Source organism: Erinaceus europaeus, chromosome 23, assembly GCF_950295315.1.
Source record: "Erinaceus europaeus chromosome 23, mEriEur2.1, whole genome shotgun sequence".
Lineage (NCBI taxonomy): Eukaryota > Metazoa > Chordata > Mammalia > Eulipotyphla > Erinaceidae > Erinaceus > Erinaceus europaeus.
Window position 1 is genome coordinate 8,323,206 of NC_080184.1, and position 24,464 is coordinate 8,347,669.

General features: G+C 42.7%; 2 protein-coding genes across 2 annotated transcripts in view; one reads left to right on the plus strand and one right to left on the minus strand.

Moving 5' to 3' along the window:
- Positions 1-24,464, plus strand: part of LOC103123874 (zinc finger protein 519-like) — a 138,098-nt gene that overhangs the window by 78,467 nt on the left and 35,167 nt on the right. The window lies entirely within an intron of this gene.
- LOC103123877 (zinc finger protein 883-like) overlaps positions 1-24,464 on the minus strand; it is a 43,673-nt gene that overhangs the window by 2,699 nt on the left and 16,510 nt on the right. The window contains exon 4 of the mRNA XM_060182216.1: positions 24,123-24,276. Coding sequence (XP_060038199.1) covers positions 24,123-24,276 — 154 coding nt within the window. The remainder of the gene's footprint in view (positions 1-24,122; positions 24,277-24,464) is intronic.

Genomic DNA, 24,464 nt, shown 5'->3' on the forward strand with positions numbered 1-24,464 from the left:
AAAATTTACATGAGAACAAAAACAAACACCCCCCCACCCAGAGCTCTTTGGCAATTTGAAAAATTGGTAATAACAAATTAAAATGACAGGTTATTAACTATGAAATTGCTGAAAAGTTGTGAGGATTGGCACTGACAAAAATAGGAGCAAGGCAAAAGAGTAAGGAACATGCAATATGTAAATCTCCTTAGAATATTGTAAATGTCACTTCAAAAATTGAGTGATGCACCTAGGGAATCTGTCTAAATATTCTCTTATCTAGACTCTGCATCCTTCTTAGGAAGGTTGCTGTCTTGTCCCAGGTAGAAGGTCTTAATGGAATCTTTCCCAATGGTCTTTGTTACTTTCAGAGACCTAGTGGTGTCTGTAGCTATTGCCCTGCTTTACTCACTCTGACAAAGAATTGAAAATCACAAACTCGGGGCTGGGTGGTGGTGCACCTGGTTAAGTGCATAAGTTACAATGTACAAGAACCCCCACCTGCAGGGGGAAAGCTGTGCAAGTGGTGAAGCAGGGCTATAGGTGTCTCTCTGCTTCTCTTCCTCCCTACCTCTCCCTATTCTCTTGATTTCTGACCGTCTCTATCCAATAAATAAATAAAGATAATAAAATTTTTTCTAAAAAAAAAATCACAAATTCCTAAGTTACTGTCTGGGGGGATGGTGTCATAGTTGGAAAAAGGACTAGAGAGCTGGATCAGGAAAGAGAATAGCTCCCAAATATGGGAAAAGTATATAAATACTGTTAACTGTAAACCCCATCTATTTGACCTGGGGCCCATAGTCAGCACAGGAGCCTATGTAACCTCTGCATCCCTGTAGGCCTGAGCTCATGTTTTGTGGTCACATCTAGGAACATTCCAGGCTGCATCCTGGAGGCTGCATCCCACCTCCCCAAATCCCTAACCCAGTAGGGAAAGAGAGAGACAGACTGGGAGTATGGATCGACCTGTCAACACCCATGTTCAGCGGGGAAGCAATTACAGAAGCCAGACCTTCTGCCTTCTGCACCCCATAATGATCCTGGGTCCATACTTCCAGAGGTTTAAAGAATAGGAAAGCTATCAGGGGAGGGGATGGGATACGGAGTTGTGGTGGTGGGAATTGTGTGGGATTGTACCCCTCTTCTCCTATGGTCTTGTCAATATTTCCATTGTGTAAATAAAAATTTTTTTTAAATATTTATTTTATTTATTTATTCCCTTTTGTCCTTGTTGTTTTATTGTTGTAGTTATTATTATTGTTGTTGTTGTTGGATAGGACAGAGAGAAATGGAGAGAGGAGGGGAAGACAGAGAGTGGGAGAGAAAGATAGACACCTGCAGACCTGCTTCACTGCCTGTGAAGGGACTCCCCTGCAGGTGGGGAGCCGGGGTTCGAACCGGGATCCTTATGCCGGTCCTTGTGCTTTGCGCCACCTGCGCTTAACCCGCTGCGCTACAGCCCGACTCCCAAATAAAAATTTTTAAAAAAAGAGTACCACAATGTACCCCGTGGTATAAAAAGCCAAGAGGTGAATAAAACGACCTATGTTCTGTTGTCATCAGACCAGTTTTGTTTTAAGAATTAAATAAACTAAGAGAAAAGTTGATATGAAAAAAATCACAAATTCCTTGAGATAGAGCACTATTTCCTCTTCAGATTGTGATGGATAAGTCTAGTAAATCAACTACAACAACACTATCAAGTCAAATGCATGCTAACTATAGTGTGTGGTTCACAGGAGTGAATATCATAAAATTGTAATAACTGCCCCAAAGTTATACTAAAAGTAACTTAATAGTATGGAATTGGTAAGACCCATACTTATGCCCCAGGAAATCAATTTTGGGGTTTTTAAAAATATGTTTTATTTATTTTATTATTTTAATTAGAGTAGCTACAGAGAGAGAGAAAGAGACCAGAGCACTGCTCAGTTCTGGCTTACGGTGGTGCTGGGGATTGAACCTAGGACCTCAGAGCCCCAGGCTTGAAAGGATTTTTTAAAATATTTATTTATTTCCTTTTTGTTGCCCTTGTTGTTTTTATTGTTGTTGTAGTTATTATTGTTGTTGTTGATGTTGTCATTGTTGGATAGAACAGAGAGAAATGGAGAGAGGAGGGGAAGACAGGGGGAGAGAAAGATAGACACCTACAGACCTGCTTCACCGCCTATGAAGCGACTACCCTGCAGGTGGGGAACTGGGGGCTCCGGGATCCTTTGGCCGGTCCTTGTGCTTTGCAGCCACGTGCACTTAACCCGCTGCGCTACAGCCCGACTCCCACTTGTAAGGCTTTTGCAGAACAATTATGCTGTCTCCCCAGCCCAGGAAATCAATTTTGAACATGAAATTCCCTTCATGAAAAAAGCCACTCTCTAGAAGTGCTTTGAAGATTTACTAAATACATGAGCCAGAGAAAGAAAGACCAGAGCACTACTTGATACTAGGCAGTTCATGGAACAGAAACAAGAGTAGCACACATGCAAAGTCCTGTATACTACCGGCTGAGCCACTAACCCAGTACAAGACAATTAGCAGTTTTTATCAAAAGCTTGGGCCATGTTTGTCTCATTTATGACATATTCCCACTCATCATCCAAAGAGATACCTGTTTCCACAAAAGATTAAGTGAAGGAATATGCCATCCTTACCCACAGAGGCTAGGTTCCTACAGGTCTCCAACATCACATCTCTGTAGAGCTTTCTCTGGGTATGATCCATTAATGCCCACTCTTCTGGGGTAAAGTTTACAGCCACATCTTCAAAGATCACTGAGTCCTGAGGGGGAAAAAAAGATAGACACCTGCAGACCTGCCTGTGAAGCGACTCCCCTGCAGGTGGGGTGCTGAGTCTCGAACTGCAATCCTCATGACGGCCCTTGAGCTTTGAGCCACCTGCACTTAACCCGCGGCGCTACCGCTGGACTCCCAGTTTCTTTCTTTCTTTCTTTCTTTCTTTCTTTCTTTCTTTCTTTCTTTCTTTCTTTCTTTTTTTAAAAGAACCTAAGTTTACTACTGAACATGCAGACTTGACTGACAAAAACCAGGAAGAAAATGAATACTGCAGTTTTACCAGGAAATATCCTGTGTGAGAGAGAACGTTTAAAAAAAACAAACGTGTTTTTTGTTTGTTTTGTTCAGCACTGAGGTTGACACTAGGGTTTGGTGTCTGTACGTTTCTTTTTTTACATTTTTATTTATAAAATGGAAATATTGACACCATAGGAATAAGAGGGGTACAATTCCACACAATTCCCACCACCAGTCTGTACAGTTCTACTACTCCTGGTGTTTTTCCTTTTTCTTCCTTTTCAATAGAGGGTGAAAGAGAGAAATGGAGAGAGAGACTTGAAAGAGACAGATACCTGAAGCACTTTTCCACCACTGAAGTTTCCCCATTGCAGGTGGGAGCCAGGGACTTAAACCTGAGTGTTTGTACATGATAAACATGCCCTGTACTGGGTGAGCCACTACCTGGACCCAGTAGAAAAGGGTTATTTTTTTTAAATTTTTTAATATTTATTTATTTCCTTTTGTCGCCCTTTTTTTATTATTGTTGTTGTTATTGATGGCCTTGTTGTTGGGTAGGACAGAGAGAAATAGAGAGAGGAGGGGAAGATAGAGAGGGGGAGAGAAAGATAGACACCTGCAGACCTGCTTCACTGCCTGTGAAGCAACCTCCCTGCAGGTGGGGAGCCAGGGATTAGAACCGGGATCCTCATGCCGGTCCTTGGCGCTTTGCGCCACGTGCGCTTAACCAGCTGCGGTACTGCCCGACTCCCGGAAAAGGTTTTTATTCACAGCTCAAATGATGTTTCATGTCAGACCCAAAAAAGAATATGAAGATAATCATAGAATCGTATTATAAGTTTTCAGAATTAAATCTCAAAAAATAAACTTTCATTATTTTGTATATTGTGACAAGTATTGAATGTCTAAATTTAAAAACAGACTGAAAGACTAATTTTATTTTTGAAGAAAAGATGAAAAGAGACAGAAAGAGCATCACTTTGATTCCTGCATTGCAAAGGATGAAAATCAGGACGCCTGAGCATTCAACACATGATCCTACCGTGCCACCACTGAGGTCATAAGAACCGATTTTCTTTTTTTTTTTTAATATTTATTTATTTATTCCCTTTTGTTGCCCTTGTTTTTTTTTATTGTTGTAGTTACTGATGTCCTTGTTGTTGGATAGGACAGAGAGAAATGGAGAGAGGAGGGGAAAACAGAGAGGGGGAGAGAAACATAGACACCTGCAGACCTGCTTCACTGCCTGGGAAGCAACTCCCCTGTAGGTGGGGAGCTGGGGGCTCAAACAGGGATACTTATGCATGTCCTTGGGCTTTGCGCCATGTGCGCTTAACCCACTGCGCTACCGCCCAACTCCCAAGAACCAGTTTTCGTTAAGCTGGTCAAATACATGAACTGACATCAATAACAATAATAACTACAACAATAAAACAAGGGCAACAAAAGGGAATAAATATTTAAAATATATATATAAAGATTGTTATGCAAGCTATCGTAAACAGCTCATGATTTACAAATAGTCTATGATGGGCTAGGGAGACAGCATACTGTTTATGCAAAAAGACTTTCATGTCTGAAGCTCTGTGGTCCTAGTTTCAGTGTCCAACACCACCATATGCCATAGCTGAGCAGTGCTCTGTTCTTTCTCTCTCTCTGTATCTCTCACTAACATAAATACAAATATTAAAAAGAACAGTATCTGAAATCTATAATCAGGTATGGTTTCAAGTTTGTTTCCATGCTTTTTGAACTTTTTTAAACTTTTAAACTTTTTAAAAAAAGAATAGAGTATATCAATGTCTGAGAGAAAAAAGTTTGCAAAATCTATAGATGACAAAGGATGAATATCAAGAATATGAAGAGAAACCCTAAACAAATAATAATCATATAAACACATTAAAATGAAGGGGAGAGAAGAAAATTATATAACAGGAAAAAATACTTTTTTTCATGAGGACTGCTTAACCACAATGGTAATCAGGGAAAAAAGAGAGAAAGCAAGCAAATAAGAAAGGAAGAGAGAGAGAGAATGTGACAATCTTGAGATGAGAGGAAGAGAGAGAATGTGACAATCTTGAGATGAGAGGGAGAGAGAGAATGTGACAATCTTGAGATGAGAGGGAGAGAGAGAATGTGACAACTCTCAGATGAATTAGTTAACTTCAAGTGCTAGAAATGATAGGGAATTAAAACTTGTGTCTTGGGAGTCGCGCAGTAGTGCACGTGACGCAAAGTGCTAGGACCGGCATTAGGATCCCAGTTCGAACCCCCAGCTCTCCACCTGCAGGGGAGTCGCTTCACAAGCGGTGAAGCAGGTCTGCAGGTGTCTGTCTTTCTCTCCCCCTCTCTGTCTTCCCCATCTCTCTCCATTTCTCTCTGTCCTCTCCAACTACAACGACATCAATAACAACAATAATAACCACAACAATAAAACAACAAGGGCAACAAAAGGGAAAATAAATATTTAAAAAAAAATTGTGTCTTATAGTAAGGCATTCCTTTCACACATAACCTGTATTTCATAGCAATATTAAGTATCTCCATAATCTATAACCCACAAAATTTCTACAACATATAAAAACTGATGAGTCACTTGCCTTTGAAGATAAAAAAAATAGTAACAAGACAATTCAAGTCATGTGGAGACTAGACTCGGTAAGTTATTTGGGTAACCTTCCTCTTCTGACACAGGTACAATTTTCACAGGACTGAGCTGAGAAAACTTTCAGTGTCAAACTAATGGTATATTTCTGGTAATATTCATTCCATGCAAATTTAACAGGTAAAATAAAACAATCTTTAGTTTATGGTATAATAATACAAAGTTAAAGAAGAAATGAGAAGAACTAAGGCAGTGGTTTTTCCTGGGAACATCATGCCATCATGAGAAGTCACCAACAAACCAAATATATAAATATCTCACCATCACCACACAGAAGAAAAATCCTCGAGCTCAATTATACTAGAGCTGTGTGCTGACAAGAGTGTTTCAGAAACACAAAGGAGTGGTCCGGGAGGTGGCGCGGTGATAAAGCTTTGGACTCTCAAGCATGAGGTCCTGAGTTTGATCCCCAGAAGCACATGTGCCAGAGCGATGTCTGGTTCTTTCTCTCTCCTCCTGTCTTTCTCATAAATAAATAAAATCTTAAAATAAAATAAAATAAAACAAAAACACAAAGCAAGAATAGAGGAGGGCATCAAGAAGCTGCTCAGAAATGATGCCTTGAACTGAGGACCAAGTCAGGAGACAAATTCCAGGTGACTCCTGCCAAGGAGGAAGGAAACCTGAACCTCAAGGATTTCACTTATTATTATTATTTATTCATTTTCCCTTTTTGTTGCCTTTTTCATTGCTGTAGTTATTGTTGTTATTGATTTTGTCGTTGTTGGATAGGACAGAGAGAAATGGAGAGAGGAGGGAAAGACAGAGAGGGGGAGAGAAAGATAGACACCTACAAACCTGCTTCACCACCTATGAAGCTACTCCCCTGCAAGTGGGGAGCCGGGGGCTTGAACCGGGACCCTTACGCCAGTCGTTGCACTTTGCACCACCTGCACTTAACCTGCTGCGCTACCGCCTGATTCTCAGATTTCACTCTTGAACATTACCACACCCTAACTTTTCCTTCCTCCCACTACTGCACAATCCCAGTTCTCACCTGGTAGACTTAAAATCCTGGCCCAAATAAACCTCCAATTTACAAACCTATCAGTAACTGTTGAACCTAGAAGGCTTCCTTAAATCTGATCTTCAATGGTTCATTTTGCACCATGACAATATAAAGACTGAGGTTCTGTTTCTTTTCAGACCTGCCTGCGGAAACTGTGACTCCTGAGAATTAGTCACTTCAACTATCTCACCCCTAAGAGTTTATTATACCTTCTCTGTCAGGTGCAAATACCTGGTTGCTTCCCAGGCCTGTTTTAAGCACAGACCCCCTGCTTCCGGCCTTAACAGCCTACCAAACATAACGAGGAGACCAAAGAAATACCAGATATAATCTCCCATGTGAAATGACCCCCAATAAAGCGGAATATAATGAGGTACATTCAGGGGAAAACAATTTTGTTCTTGTTTAAAATAATGATGTTGGATTTTTAACAAAACTTCTTAGAAATATTCAAGGGAGTCAGGCTGTAGCTCAGCAGGTTAAAGTGCAGGTGGCGCAAGGACCAACATAAGGATCCCGGTTCCAGCCCCGGGTGGGGAGCGGAGGGCTCTAACCGTGATCCTTGCAGGTCTTTGCGCTACGTGCCGCGTGCACTTAACCCTCTGCGCTACCGCCCCCGGGGTCCCCATCTGCAGGGGAGTCGCTTCACAGGCGGTGAAGCAGGTCTGCAGGTGTCTTTCCCTCCCCCTCTGTCTTCCCCTCCTTTCTCCATTTCTCTCTGTCCTATCCAACAACGAACGACATCAACAATAACAATAATAACTACAACAAGGCTACAACAACAAGGGCAACAAAAGGGGAAAGAAAAAGAACATGGTTTAAATCCATCTGTACAGGCTTTTCCCTTGATAACACCACACCATAGGCAGGAGATGCAATGCATAAAAAGCCTAACAGTGCTGGCACACGTTACCATGTACAAGAACCCAGGTTCAGCCCTCATTCCCCACCTGCAGGAGTGTCAGGAGCGGTGATGCAGTACTGCAGGTGTCTCTCTTCTTCTCTGTTTCCTCTCCCCTCTCAATTTCTCTCTCCTAGTCAATTAAAATTAAAAAAAAAAAAAGAAAAGAAACCAAAAAAATGGTTGCAGGGACAGTGGATTCATAATGCTTGTATGGAGGCCCAGAGATAACCCTGGTAGCAACAAATAAATATAAACAAAAAGTCTGATAACCCTGTTTCAAGGAGCGATTCACAGTGAGCAATCCTGTGGAGCCCACACAGTGAGCTGCTTCTCCCGGTGTATCTTGTACCAACTCTGCTACCAGTAAGGAATACAGTCTGCACTGACCTGCCCCCCCTTTTTTATATTTATTTATTTTTCTTTTTTGTTGCCCTTATTTTTTATTGTTGTTGTAGTTATTGTTGTTGTTATTGATGTCGTCGTTGTTGGATAGGACAGAGAGAAGTGGAGAGAGGAGGGGCAGACAGAGGGGAGGAGAGAAAGACGCTTGCAGACCTACTTCACTGCCTGTGAAGTGACTCCCCTGAAGGTGGGGATCCGGGGGCTCAAACTGGGATCCTTACGCTGGTCCTTGTGCTTTGTGCCATATGCACTTAGCCCGCTGCACTACTGGCCGACTCCCGCCCTTTTTTTTTTTTTTTTGCCTTCAGGTTTATCACTGGGGCTTGGTACCTGCATTACTAATCCACTGTTCCTGGAGGCTATTTTTTCCCTTTTGTTGCCCTTGCTGTTTATCGTTGCTGTTGTTATTATTATTGTTGTCATTGCTGTTGGATAGAGCCGGAGAGGAGAGGAAGACAAGAGGGGGAGAGAAAGACACCTGCAGACCTGCTTCACTGCTTGTGAAGCGACCCCCTTCTCCCGGAGGGGGAACTGGAACTGGGATCCTTACTCAGTCCTTGCACTTCGAGCCATGTGCACTTAACCTACCACTACCGCCCAGCCACCGACCTGCCCCTTCTATACCCATGTAGCCAAGACTCTTTAATCTTTCTGAAACAAAATCTCACTCAACTCTTGCAAACTATCCCAGTCTTCCTACTTAGCTCAGGTCTCACTCTTAACAGTGTCTTAAAATAACCGTGATGTTCAGATTGAGAACAAAAAACAATCTGGAAGGCAGGAAGCCAAGTGGTGGCGCACTTGGGTTCGAATCCCCACTCCCCACTTGCTGGGAGATGCTTCATGACCAGCGAAGCAGTGCTGCGGGTGTCTCTTTTTCTCCCTGTCTTTCTCCACTTTCCCCTCTCAATTTCTACTCAATAAACAAAAATATAATAAAATAATCTGGTATGTACAGAGCAGGCTGCTTAAAAATTCCACTTTAGGGGGCCGGGCGGTGGCGCAGCGGGTTAAGCGCATGTGGTGCAAAGCGCAAGGACCAGCTCAAGGATCCCGGTTCGAGACCCTGCGGGAAGTAACTTCACAGGCTGTGAAGCAGGTCTGCAGGTGTCTGTATTTCTCTCCCCCTCTCTGTCTTCCCCTCCTCTCTCCATTTCTCTCTGTCCTATCCAACAATAACATTAGCAACAACAGCGATAATCAACAAGGGCAATAAAAGGAAAAAATAGCCTCCAGGAGCAGTGGATTCGTAGTGCAGGCACTGAGCACCAGCAATAACCCCGGAGGCAAAAAAAAAAAAAAAAAAAAAAGCCCCACTTTGAATCCTAATAGGAAGCCTGTTCGGAGTTAAGTCACGTTGTCTTCTCACGTGTATACTTCTCCTGGCAGAACTCACGAACAAACGGTGTTTATCAGGTGGTGACATGGTTTTTGGGGGATAGGGAGAGAAAGACTAGAAACAACTTGGCCTCCAGGCTGCTTCCAACCCTGGGCAGGCGGGTTTGAAGCAACCCCTCGGGAACTCATTCTAGCGACTGCACTCACCATCTCGAGTTCCAGACTGGCTGGAGGCCCCTCCTTCACCTCCTCCTCCCCTTTTTCCTTCTCCACCTCTTCCAGGTACAAACCGCTAGGAGGTGAGCAGCGCGTAGAGAGAAAATGCAAGACGCAGCATCCACTGGCTGTGGTTTATTTCCTGGAGAGACTTCTGTGCTACTGCGAGTCCTGCCCTCCCCAAACCCAGATTGGACAGAGCTCGGACAGGAGTCCCCTCTCCCCTTCCTAGACTCTGATTGGACAGAGCTCTTGTCACACACCATGGAAGGGGGCGGGGACCCTTACTGGACCATTTTGTGAGCGCCTTTAATCCCAGACCCAGAGGCGAACCTAACAGAGTCTACATAATCCGATCAAAACTCAGCACTGGCTGTGTGGCAGGTATGATGCCCAATCAGCTTCTCTGGAAGGAGTGAACCAGGTTTGTGTCCAAAGCCCCTTTAAAGCGCCAGGAGTATAAAGCTTATACTTCGCAGACACAAATAGCGCGCTTCTGTGCCACTGGCCACTGCTGCTTTGTCTCTCCAGGCCCTGCTAAGGTGACGGTGCCTCTGACCAGAGTGAATTCTGCAGAGTCCAGGCGAACAATGCTGAGTGCAGGCCTCCAGGGCTGAGATCTGCAGGGGCCGCTTCCCAGAGACCTGGAGGCTTTTGGAAGCAGCCCTGCGCCCATCTCCCCCGCTGTCCCCTCCCGGGCCCCTGTTGGACGACTGAAGTCCCCGTAACCTGCTGTGTCCCAGCGTGGGCATCCGGACTGCAAATCTTGCCTTCCACCTACATGGTGGATTCCCCTCCTGTTGTGATCCGATCCTCTGCTAGACATCCTGTGTGGAGTCCCGAGGATCCTCTGTCCCTTCCCGAAAGTGAGGGTCCTCCGCGTCTGGACTCAGGTCCCTGTGTCGGGTTGAAGTATCTAGGGGAAAACTAGAGGAACAACTCCCCCACGCCCAAGGGGCATTGAGTTAGGGGATTCCGCACCAGAAAGCGGGCACCCTGCCACCGCCATCTGTGTGTGATTGGAGCACTGCTTACTTTGTCTTTAGGTCCCCAGGGTTTGAGCACAGTGAAGCCTTTGCCATCTTTCTTCTACTTAGTGACAGTTAAGTTTCTGGAATCTTTTACACCCTCCCTGCCCCCCCCCTTCATATTCCTTAAAATTGTTATTCTGGGGATTCCGGCGGTGGCGCATAGGTTAAGCGCACATGGCGCAAAGCGCGAGGAACGCAGTAAGGATCCGGGTTGGAGCCCCAGCTCCCCACCTGCAGGGGAGTCGCTTCCCAGGCAGTGAAACAGGTCTGCAGGTGTCTGTCTTTCTCTCCCCCTCTCTGCCATCCCCTCCTCTCTCCTATCCAACAACAAAGACATCAATAACCACAACAATGTTAAACAACAAGGGCAACAAAAGGGAAAATAAATAAATATTTAAAAAATACGAAAAAAATAATGTTATTCTGGTATTTGTCAGGATGTGCCTCTTGAGTGTCTTGTCTTCCAATGCAGTTGTACTTTTTTCTTTATTTTTAATTTTTAATTAATTAATTATTTTATTTTTTTAACAGAGCATTACTCAGTTTTTAAAAAATTTATTTTCCCTTTTGTTGCCTTTGAGTTTTTTTAATTGTTGTTGTAGTTATTATTGTTGTTGTTATTGATATCATTGTTGTTAGGATAGAGAGAAATGGAGAGCAGAGGGGAAGACAGAGAGGGGGAGAGAAAGATAGACACCTGCAGATCTGCTTCACCGCTTGTGAAGCGACTCCACTGCAGGCGGGGTTGCCGTGGGCTCAAACCTGGATCATTACGCCGGTCTTTGCGCTTTGTGCCACGTGCGCTTAACCTGCTGCACTACCGCCCGACTCCCTACTTAATTAATTTTTACCATTTTTATTGGGATTAATGGCTTACTCTAAATACAGTTGTTGATACATGTATTCACTTTCTCAATTTTCTTCAAAGCAATCTCACCCCCAGTGTAGGTCCTCCACCATCGTGCACCAGGACCTGAAACTCCACTTCTGCCCCTGTATGGTATGTGAGATTAGGCAGAAAGAGAAGAATGAATGTGAGATGATCTCCCTCGTAGACAGAAGTTGAGAAATAAGAACAGAAATGGAAAACACAATGTAGAACAATGAGGAAGTTGGGTGGTAGCGCAGCGGGTTAAGCGCCGGTGGTGCAAAGCACAAGGACCTGCATAAGGATCCTGGTTTGAGCCCCCAGTTCTCCACCTGCAGGGGAGTCACTTCACAGGTGGTGAAGCAGGTCTGCAAATGTCTATCTTTCTCTCTCCCTCTCTGTCTTCCCCTCCTCTCTCCATTTCTCTCTGTCCTATCTAACAGTGACTACAACAATAAAACAACAAGGGCAACAAAAGAGAATAAATAAATAAATTTTAAATTTTTTTAATTACTTTATTTATTTATTAATGAGAAAGATAGAAGGAGAGAGAGAAAGAACCAGACATCACTCTGGTACATGTGCTGCCAGGGATTGAACTCAGGACCTCATGCTTGAGAGTCCAGCGCTTTATCTACTGCGCCACCTCCTGGACCACATAAAAAATTTTTAAAAAGGTCGCTGACAGAAGAATCATGTAGTCACAGACCGCAGTAGTAACACTTGTAGCAAAAGAAAAGAAAACATTTGAGCAGCAAGGCTTACACAGTGTTATCACCATCTTACTATTTGAATCACAAATATATTTTAAGAAAGATCATTTTCTGTGCTCTTCTTCTTTTATTTATTTTATTTTATTTATTACTAGAGCACTACTCAGCTCTGGCTTATGGTGGTACAGGGGATTGAACCTGGGACTTCAGAGCCTCAGGAATGAGAGTCTCTTTGCATAACCATTATGCTATCTACCCCTGCCCTTCTGTGCTCTTCTGTATAGACTTTTTGTAGTTCTAGTAGTGGATATTATTGTCATTTTAACTCCAACTTTCAAGTAATTTGAAGGTGAGAATTGGATAAGTGGGAAAGCTCTCAAGCAGTATACTAGAGTTGAATCCAGGCTTTGGTCCAAAGGGAAATTCCAGTATCTGTTCTACATGGGTATGGAGGGGGCAGGTCAGTATAGGTCACATCTCCCAAAGATAAAGCAGAATTTGGGGGGTGTGGTGTGAGATGGCTTCTGGGAGAAAAAGGGGGATACTCACAATTTGGTTTCTGTGAGTTCATTATTTTTAAATCTCTCTTTAAACATTGATGATTGTGGTTTAAATAATTGTGGTCTTTCTGGAGAACCAAGAACTTTGAAGGGGGCAAAAAAAATTCTTAGAAGGGGTTGGGATAAAAAAAAACAGATAAAACAGTTATGAAACATGTAGTCAGTAAAGTATTATTCAGCAATAAAAAAGATGAGACTATATCCTTTGGGATAAAGTGGATGGAACTGGAGATTCTGCTTCATGAAGCAAGTAAATGGGTACAAGATAACTACAAAATGACTTCACTCATATGAAGAATATAAGGAATTGAACATACAAATGTGGAAAAAAGTCAACCCGTATCTAAGACTGTGGGAGAACTGTAGTGGTTATCTATGGAGTGGGCGTGGGGACACAGACCTTTGGAGAAGGAAATGATAATAAAAAAAAAGACATATCCTATGGTCTTGTCAATATTTCCATTTTATAAATAAAAACTATTAAAAAATTTTAAAATAAGAGACAGGCTGGGTGTATGGATCAACCTGCCAATGCCCATCCCATGTTCAGTGGAGAAGCAATTACAGAAGCCAGACCTTCCACCTTCTGCACCCCATAATGACCCTAGGTCCATGCTCCCAGAGGGATAAAGAATAGGAAAGCTATCAGGGGAGGGGACGGGATATAGAGATCTGCTGGTGGGCATTGTGTGGAAATGTACCCCTCTTATCATATAGGGGTACATATTGTCAATATTTCCATTTTATAAATAAAAATTTATTTAAAAAAGATAAAAATACTATATTGTATACCATTATTCAATAAAGCTCTAAAATTACAAAAGAAGAAGTACAAGAAATGGGAGGGGGTGTGTGGGCCCAGTGTACAGTGGTGGAAGATGATTTAAGCTGGTGGTGGGAGTGGTATGCAGACATCTATCACATGGAGATAGGATATTATTTTTATTTGGCAACCATCTCGTAAAAAGTTATTTCCCCAATAAAATGATTTGGAGAGGAAAAAAAAGAAAGAAGGAAAGAAATAAAGAAAGAAAGAAAGAAAGAAAGAAAGAAGGAAAGAAAAAAGTCAGGTGATGGCGCAGCAGCTTAAGCATACTGTGGCGCAAAGCGCAAGGACCTGCATAAGGATCCGGGTTTGAGCCCCTGGCTCCCCACCTGTAGGAGAGTCACTTCACAAACAGTGAAGCATGTCTATAGGTGTCTATCTTTCTCTCCCCCTCTGTCTTCCCCTCCTCTGTCCATCTCTCTCTGTCCTATCTAACAACATCAATTACAACAATAAAAAACAACAAGGGCAACAAAAGGGATAAATAAATTAAAAAGAGAGAGAGATGGTCTAGGTGTGTTTTAAGGCTTACTCTCACAATGCATCTGTGATTAATTCTCATATTCTCACCTGAGGAAGGAAGAGGAATACCAGGCTAGCTTCTCGGGCAGGAGAGAGACGACCAGGGACTCATGGCTGAGTGGGAATGCAGTGAGTGCAATCAATCTAATCTCTACTCATTATAAAATCCTGTCCTTTATATCTCCTGAGGCAGAAGTGTCAGGTCGTAAGAGGAATTACGTAGGATAGGGGTGGGGAGAAGGAAAAAACATGCTCGGAAGTATCAAGCTTCCATCTAACCAGTTGGGATTAAACCAATGCCCTGTAGGCAGGGCGGGACTCAGGTAAAGCAGTGGTTATGTAAATAGACCACAGTGTTAAGCAATGCAAGCAAACCTAACGTGATGATCAAAACAGAAGGGGTCTTAGAAGCAGAATTAGATGCAGATCAACAGGACACAAGCCCCTTCAGAATGTCAGCACTCAAGTGCTCTGCCCCACCACCTCCTCATTCCCTGGGTCTGCTGCACAGTCACCTCAGAGCCTGGTCACTGCCAGGAGACTGAGAGGTTGTGATCAGAGCTGCCAATCCCCCACCACCTCCAACCCAGGTCTGCCCAGTGTGTATCCAGCTCAAGTTTCAGAGCTGGTTCTAGAACCAGCGTTCATCCCCAGTTGATACAAGCACTAGTACCCCAGGAAGCTCCACTCTGCTGATGCAGGATCAGTTCGAGCTCCTCATCTTGTGCAGAATGCTGTGCTAAAGAAGCCCTTGCTTTGCAGTGTCTACTGAGTAAGCTGTGGGTGATTGGTCTCCCACTCAAGTTGAGAGCTCCTAAACAGGGATGGCTATCCTAGCACTCCTGGTACTTGTTTGCTCACAGCAGGAAGAGAAAACAGGAGCTGGATACACACACACACACACACACACACACACACACACACACACACACACAGTAACCACATCTTCCTTTGTGCATTCTTGTGAGAATTACACTGATTCGCTTTCTAAGTTTTTACTATGCACCAGACATAATTCTGGGGGCCTGTACATACAACATGAACAGTCCTACTCACAGGAAGCTGATCAGAGAAACAGGTATCCTAGTTCAGTGTGAGCAACTCCAGGGTCATCAAGTTAGCAGACATCTCTATCCATCAACTCAGAACAAATCCACTAAGGCTTATCATGAAGAGGGTGCAGGTTGATTGGCATGAATACTTATGCCACTCATTGACCCAATACAGTCCACCCCTTCAGGTCCTCAGTATTGCCATTCACACAATGGATATTGCTTCCAGAATTTTCCCATGAAGTTGGCCTTGAAGTTTTGGGATCTAAAATTTGTGGCCTATATTTGTGTAAGACTTGAAAATTCATAGTCTTTCTTTTAGTAAGACATGTGAGTACACGGTCTATCTTCCCACAGGAAGTTCTAGAAGACCAGCATCTGAGTTCACCTGGGGAAATAAATTGAGTCCTCCCAGAGAACTGCTAAGGCTTTTCTGGTCAATGGCAGAATTAGATCTTGAATCCTAGACCACAGCTCCCATTAACTCCAAAGACCAGAACACTGATAATCCATAAGGTCAAGCAACTTGAACAAGTCAGCTTATAATATGAGGCAAGCCAATGAGTTTCAGCTCTACCAGTAACTAAGAGAATCTCCTTTAGAGGGTAGATAGCATGATGGCTATGCAAAGAGACTTTCTTTCTTTTTCCTTAATATTTATTTATTCCCTTTTGTTGCCATTGTTGTAGTTATTATTGTTGTTGTTATTGATGTTGTTGTCATTGGATAGGACAGAGAGAAATGGAGAGAGGAGGAGAAGACAGGGGAAGAGAAAGATTTTATTTTTATTCTATTGACCAGCGCAGAATTGAATGCAAATCCTTTTAGAAATACTGGTGGGAGGGGAGTTGGGTGGTAGCACAGCGGGTTAAGTGCACATGGCGCAAAGCTTAAGGATCCCGGTTCGAGCCGCCGGCTCCCCACCTGTTGGTATGCTTCTAGTTCTGCTTCTGGGATCCCTTCTGTTACATTGCTTGACATTGTGGTCTATTTACATGACCACTCTGTTACATTGGTTTGGTCTCACTCCCCCTGCCTCTGGGAGATTTTGGTTTAGTCCTTGCCTTTCTGCACTTCTTCCTTCTCCCCACCCCCTATCCTACATACTTCCTGGGTTCCTGACTCTTCAGCCCAGAGGAGAGAGAGGCAGCACGGAATTGGGTTGTGATTAGATTAGATTAGATTAGTTTTTTGAACCGTTTGCTCGTGAATAAAGAAATACTGCTTCTCCGCTCAGCCATGTGTCCCTGGTCGTCTGTCTCCCGCAGCAAAGCTATCCCAGCATACTGGCACCCTGAACGTTGACTGACACCCACCTGCAGGGGAGTCACTTCACAAGTGGTGAAGCAGGTCTGCAGGTGTCTATCTTTCTCTCTCCCTCTCTGTCTTCCCCTCCTTTCTCCATTTCTCTGTATCCTATCCAGCAATTACATCAATACCAACAGTTACTACAATAAAACAACAAGGGTGACAAAAGGGAATAAATAAATAAAGATTAAAAAATTAAAAAAAAAAAAGAAATACTGGTGAGAGGTTCCAGATGCAACCTGACCTCACCAATGTGTCCTGGAGCCCTGCCCCACTAGGGAAAGAGAGAGACAGACTAGGGATTATGGATCCACCTGTCAACACCCATGTTCAGTGGGGAAGCAATTACAGAAGGCAGAACTTCCACCTTCTGTACCCCATAATGATCCTGGGCCCATACTCCCAGAAGGATAAAGAGGAAAGCTTTCGGGTAGGATGGGGGTGGGGGGGAATGGAATACAGAGTTCTGGTGGTGGGAATTGTGTGGAATTATACCCCTCTTATCCTATGATCTTGTCAATATCTCCATTTTATAAATAAAAAAAGAAGGCAGGACCATAGAAAAAATTGGGCAAATACATATAAGCATAGACAGTTAGTTATAGAAATAATATTCAACGTATTATTATTTGTGTGCTTGGGAGAACCAATGCATATTCCAATGGAGGGGATGGAGACGCAGAACTCTGGTGGTAGGAAAAGTGTAATAAAAATTTTTTTAAAAGAATAAAAAATAAATACTGGTGAGTTGGACTGAGGAGAGAGAATAAGAATGCTGCAAAGAGATTTTCATGGCTGAGTCTCTGAAGTCTCAGGTTCAATCCCCACTGCTACCATAAACCAGAGCTGAGCAGTACTCTGGTATCTCTCTCTCTCTCTCTCCCCCTCCCTCCCTCTCCTTTTCTCACTCTACTTATATCTCTCTCATTAAAGGAGATAAATAGGGAGTTGGGTGGTAGTGCATCAAGTTAAGCACATGTGGTGCAAAGCGCAAGGACCAGCACAAGGATCCCGGGGGTTCGAGCCCCCCGGTCCCCACCTGCAGGGGAGTCGCTTCACAAGCAGTGAAGCAGGTCTGCAGGTGTCTATCTCTCCCCCTCCTCTCACCATTTCTCTCTGTCCTATCTAACAATGATGACATCAACAACAACTATAACTACAACAACAATAAAGAAACAACAATGGAAAATAAATAAATATAAAGTAGATAAAATATTTTTTTAAAAAATAAAGAAAAACTGGTGGGTCTGTTAGGAAGAATCAGTCCTGTGTTTGCATCTATCCAGTTTGGGCTTTGTTTCTCCAGATACAAGTAGGTGGTAAGTTTGGGCATTGGGGGATAATTATTTTTTAAAGATTTATTTATGTATTAAAATAAAGAAAAGCATTATTGTGGCACATGTGATGCCAGGACCTCATACATAAGTCCAGTGCTTTAAACACTGCACCAACTACTAGAGTGTGAGTGATCATCTTTTTATTATTATTATTATTATTATTATTACTTTGCCTACTTTTTTAAAATTCCTTTTATTGGGGAACTAATGTTTTACATGCAACAGAGTGATCATTTAAAAAAAATTTATATTCCCTTTTGTAGCCCTTGTTTTTTTTTAATTGTTGTAGTTATCACTGTTATTGTTATTGGTGTCATCATTGTTAGGACAGAGAGAAATGGAGAGAGGAGGGGAAGATAGAGGGAGAGCGAAAGATAGACACCTGCAGACCTACTTCACTGCCTGTGAAGCAACTACCCTATAGGTGGGGAGCCAGGGGCTTGAACCGGGATCCTTACACCAATCCTTGTGCTTTGTCACCTGTGCTTAACACACTGTGCTACCGCCCGACTCCCAAGTCAACAACATTTATACACCTTTCCCATATTAGAGAGCTACTCTCTTCCCTGATTCAGCTTTCTGGTCCTTTTTCCTGCCATGACATCATCTCCCCAGACAATAACTTGGATCCACCTGCATATCAGATTTCAGGTTCAGGGAAAACAAACAAACAAACAAACTAGTATAGCCACAGGCCCTTTGAAATATAACTAAAATATGCTTGCTAGCTCTCTACAAAATGGAGGAAACCCCCCCACACACACACACTTTTCATCTGCACTACTCCAGCCTTTAGATTCATGATTAGTCAACAACTTGTTTGGCTTTATATGTTAACTCTCTTTTCAACCACTAGCATGTTGCCAACCAGACTTCCCTGGACAGACAACTCCACCAATGTGTCCTGGAGCTCTGATTCCCCAGAACCCCACCCCACTAGGGGAAGAGAGAGACAAACTGGGAGTATGGATCGACCTGTAAAAGCCCATGATCAGCATTGAAGCAGTTAGAGAAGCCAGACCTTCCACCTTCTGCATCCCACAATAACCTTGGGTCCATACTCCCAGAGGGTTAAAGAATAGGAAAGCTATTAAGGGACAGGATGGGATACAGAGTTCTGATGGTGGGAATTGTGTGGAATTGTACCCCTCTTATCCTATGGTTCTGTCAGTGTTTCCTTTTTATAAATAAAATAAATATTGAATTAGAAGTGATCCAGCTTGTGTTAGATGGAAAGTATGTTAAAAGTTAAAGTGATGACATTAGAATCTAAAAAGTGTGGAACCAAAGTAGATATTTAATCAAAAGATAAAAATCAGTTACATTTTATCATCAATGAAACTTACTTACTGTAAAGAAAGAGTAATGCTAATATTTTTACATAGGTTTATCAAATCCATTGGTTATTAAGGAGCATGAATACTGATATCCCACTATTTGTATAATATTAGTATGTTCAGAGTGACTTTTTGCTGACTCTCCAAGTTCAAGTGTCTGTCTTTGTCTCCTCTTCTGTCTTCCCCTCCTCTCTCCATTTCTCTCTGTACAATGACAACATCAATAACAACAACAATAAAACAACAAGGGCAACAACAGGGGAAAAAATAAATATTATAAAAAGTAAAAAAAATTTTTTTTTAAATCCAAAGATACTCCCTTGAGAAAAGTTTCTTTAAAAAGTTTGTGTGTGTGTGTGTGTGTGTGTGCTTGAGCACATGTACACCTACACATAATGACAGCATGATACTCATTTTCTCCTCGTAAAACAAAAACAACACTAGGGGCATACCATCAGGGAGTGTCATTGTCCTCAGGTGTTGGGGATGCACAGATGTTACAAGATTAACATTTTGCTAGTGTGGGGGCTACAGCTTGAGTATTTTACCCAAGTAAAATTTTAAATGTGTTATTTTTCTATGTTGGTCAACCAACCATGACTAATTCATATGAGCAAACTGAACAAAAATCCATTTGGGGGGAGGTTTTAAATTTGTCTTTTCCTTTTCTTTCTTTTTTTTAAAAAAATATTTATTTTCCCTTTTGTTGCCCTTGTTTTTTGTTGTTGTTGTAGTTACTGTTGTTGTTATTGATGTCATTATTGTTGGATAGGACAGAGAGAAATGGAGAGAGGAGGCGAAACAGAGAGGGGGAGAGAAAGACACCTGCAGACCTGCTTCACCACCTGTGAAGCGACTCCCCTGCAGGTGGGGGGGGGGGCCTCGAACCAAGATCCTTAAGGCAGTCCTTGTGCTTTGCACCACATGCGCTTAACCAGCTGCTCTACCCCCCCCCCACTCCCTCTTTCTTCTTTTTTAAATACAAATTCCTGACTGTACTCAATTGTCAAACTGCATGCATGAAAAACTGCCAAGTCCAGTCAGGGTAGTCATCATTAGCTAATGAAACTTCTAGGAGTTTACTAAACTAAAGTGCTTCCTTATGAATAAGGTAGTAGAAGTATTTATATTGGGGGCTGGGCGGTAGCGCAGTGGGTTAAGTATACATGGTGCAAAGTGGAAAGACTGGCTCAAGGATCCGTGTTCAAGCCCCCAGCTCCCCACCTACAGGGGGGCCACTTTGCAAGCGGTGAAGAAGGTCTGCTGGTGTCTATCTTTCTCTCCTCGATTTCTCTCTGTCCTATCCAGCAACAATGACAGTTATAACAACAATAACAACCACAACAAAAATTGGGAAAAATGGCCTCCAGGAGCAGTGGATTTGTAGTGCAGGCAATAATCCTGGAGGAGAAGAAGGAGAGGGAGAGGGAGAGGGAGAGGGAGAGGGAGAGGGAGAGGGAGAGGGAGAGGGAGAGGGAGAGGGAGAGTGGAGGGGGAGGGGGAGGGAGAGGGAGAAGGAGAAGAATAGGAAGAAGAAGAAGGAGAGGTATTTATATTGCAAAGTAGATTGTGTAGCTGGATCTTTTGTGGACAGAATCACCAACCAATATACAGAGAAAGATGGGGGTGGGTGGGAGGGGAAGGGGTGTCAAGTGCCAACTTTGCAAGCTGAAGGGGGCTTCATGAGGTGAGGACCCTAGCCACAAAAACAGCATGCAGAGCCTACATTGGTGGAGTAAGCAAGTGTAAGTGCACTCTTTTCTTTTTTTTTTTTTTGGATATTTATTTATTTTCCCTTTTGTTGCCCTTTTTATTGTTGTTGTAACTATTGTTGTTGTTATTTTTGTCTTCGTTGTTAGATAGGACAGAGAAATGGAGAGAGGAGGGGAAGACAAGAACAGAGAAAGACACCTACAGACCTGCCTCACTGCCTGTGAAGGGATCCCCCTGCAGGTGGGGAGCCGGGGACTCGAACCCGGATCCTTAAGCTGGTCCTTGCGCTTTTTACCATGTGCGCTTAACCAGCTGTGCTACAGCCCGACTCCCCTCATTAATTTTTTCCAGCAGAGCATTTTATCATGTTAGCCGATGCAGTCTGCTTAGACTCAGGTCATTTCACTTACTTCCTGATCTGTGTTTCTCCTAGGTTTTTTTTAAAAAAAATTTATTTATTCTCTTTTGTTGCCCCTTTTTTATTGTTGTAGCTATTATTGTGTTGATGTCATCGATGTTGTATAGGACAGAGAGAACTGGAGAGAGGAGGGGAAGACAGAGAGGGGGAGAGAAAGATAGACACCTGCAGACCTGCTTCACTGCTTGTAAAGCGACGCTCTTGTAGGTGGGGAGCCTGGGGCTCAAACTGGGATCCTTCGGCAGGTCCTTTCGCTTTGGGCCACTGCGCTTAACTGGCTGTGCTACCACCCGACTCCCTTTTTTTTTTTTTTTTTTTTTTTTTTTTTTACAAGCTGAGGGCTTTTGCAGATCTGCAAAAGGCAAAGAGAAAAAGGGAGAGGGTGGACACTCTGGGTAAAGGGACAATTGCTTGGTGAATGAGTAAGTGAAAATTTGATCATAATATATATCAGAATGCTACTCAGGTTTAGCTTATGGTGACGCTGGGAATTGAATCTAGGATTTCAGAGCCTCAAATGTGAAAGTCTTTTTTTGCTGGTGCTGGGTGGTGTTGCACCTGGTTGAGTGCACATGTTACAATGTACAAGGACCTGGATTTCAGCCCTCAATCTATTTGCTGGTGTGTGTATGGGTGGGGGGAATCTTCAAGAGCAATTAATTAAGCAGTACCGCAGGTATCTTTCTCTCGCTACCACCCACCCACTATATCTCTTCCTTCTCAATTCATCTGTCTTTAGCCAATAAATAATAAACATATAATAATATTCTTATTTATAAAACTAACCATTTCAGTCAGTGTATATAAAAATGTTAGCATAGCTCTTCCTTTAGTAAGTGAATGATTACCATTGGTGAGGGCTTTGTATATGTACCATGCGCCAACCGATTACACCACTGGAGCTCCTGATGAGGGCTTTGATGGCATTTTCTTCCACTACTAAAATGTCTCCCTTGCTTGAAAATTAAGTAACTGTGAAGTGAAGCTCATTAGTATGCCTCTTCTTGTATTCTAAATATATTTTTTCACATGAATATCCTAGGTGGGAGATGATAGTGTGAAAAGAATGTCTCATGAACGTCTGTTGAAAATATCATGTCCAAGTCTTGGATTGTTAATTGCTGTAGAATATGTTAAAATGCATATCATAAACAATTAAAATCGGAAGTTGGGCGGTAGTGCAGCGGGTTAAGCGCACGGGGCGCAAAGCACAAGGACCACCTTAAGGATCCCGGTTCGAGCCCCAGGGTCCTCACCTGCAGGGGAGTCACTTCACAAGTGGTGAAGCAGGTCTACAGGTATCTATCTTTCTCTCCAGCTCTCTCTCTTCCCCTCCTCTCTCCATTTCTCTGTCCTATCGAACGACGACAACAATAATATCTACAACAACAATAAAAACAAGTGCAACAAAGGGAAAAATAAATTACATTAAAAAATTAAAATCATAAATATGTATTTTAATCCTTTTGATCAGAGTACTGCTAAGCTCTGGTTTTGGTGATGCCGGGAAATAAACCTGGAATACCTAGTGCCTAGGAGTCTATTGTGTAAACTGCTATAATCTCTCCCCATCTCCATGAGTTGTTTTTTTTTTTTCTTTTTTTGATTGGGAGGATTAATGACAGACTCCCCGAGTTGCCTGGCACCACCTACCCTAGCCTCCCAGTAGCATTTCCTCTCTATCAGCAGTTCCCACAGGCAGTGGGCTCCTCTGTGCACCCCTTGCAGTCCATTCATACACCTCCTCTTCCTGAGGGCCTACAATTGGTGATCTCTTCCAGAAGCTTAGCATCACCTTCCCCTATCTGTCCATTCATGTGCTTTTTTTTTCTCCCCTGCACAAGAAGCCTTTTTTTTTTTTATTAGTATGTAATTGTAGTTGGAACCCATCGGCCAGACATCCTTCTCACAAAAGTTCAAGAATTGTATCATTAGTCAGACCTGTGTGCCCCTCCTAAGTCTTTGTTTGATACAATACTAGCCAGATTAACTCTATAGTGATCCTGTAAGACTAATTCGATTAACTCTATAGTGATCCTGTAAGACTAATTCCCGAGACTTAGCAGAAGTACATGAGTTAGACCCCAAACATCTTACAGAGATAAACACAGAGGGCATCTGTCCAGACTTAGACAAGAATATTGTTCAACTATATTAGAGGAAAGCTTCCACAACAATAAAGTAAGACAATAGTGCTAGTGCAGAGAGAGAGAAAAAAGAAGAAGAAACCAGAGGAAAGAAAACTTAATGATGGGGAGTCCGGAGGTAGTGCAGCGAGTTAAGCACACGAGTGCAAGGACCGGCGTAAAGATCCTGGTTCAAACCCCCGGCTCCCCACCTGCAGGGGAGTCGCTTCACAAGCAGTGAAGCAGGTCTGCAGGTGTCTATCTTTCTCTCCCCCTCTCTGTCTTCCCCTCCTCTCTCCACTTCTCTCTGTCCTATCCAACAACAACGACATCAGTAACAATAATAATTACAACAACAATTAAAAAACCAACAAGGGCAACAAAAGGGAAAATAAATAAATATTTAAAAATAAATAAATATTGTTTTTTTAAAGAAAACTTATTGATAGAGACTTAGTTCGTGTTTGCCACTAAAGTAAGAAAGTCATGGGGAAGAGCACCACCAGAAACAGAACAACATACAGAATTGAGAAAGCAGGAAGCACAGCCAAGAAGAGAGTAAAGAGTGAATAAAAAAAAAAAAGAAAAGAAAATGAAAAGCTAAATACCAAAACGGGCACATTCACCAAACTAAAATCCACTGTAACCAATGCAAACTATAGCTTCTTTAGTATTTTCAGGGGCATTTGACAGGCTGTTGCCATATGGCAGAGGACTGAGGCAAGGAAATTAATAGCATCCCCATGACATCACCATATCTTACTCTTACTTTTTCTGACAGTGCTTCTTGCCCAGTTTTCCAATTTCCTGGGGCTGATAGTCCATGTCAGGGAATCTATTCTGTTCTTTCCAGGGCAAAACTAGTGTCATACCAAACACTTGGGCTCTCCCTTTGTAAAATGCAGCTCCAGAACTGCCAGAAGCTGTTTTTCAATATTGCCTTTGAAAACTATTCTTCCCGTCAAGTGGTTACAAAAAAAAAAAAAAGTATATATACACACATTCAAACTGAAGCACAAGAAGGAAATATTGGACAGAATGGACAATATCTAACAATAGTATGTCCTCTGCAGTAGCACAGAAAAGAACTTGTAGGTCTTGAGTAAACTCT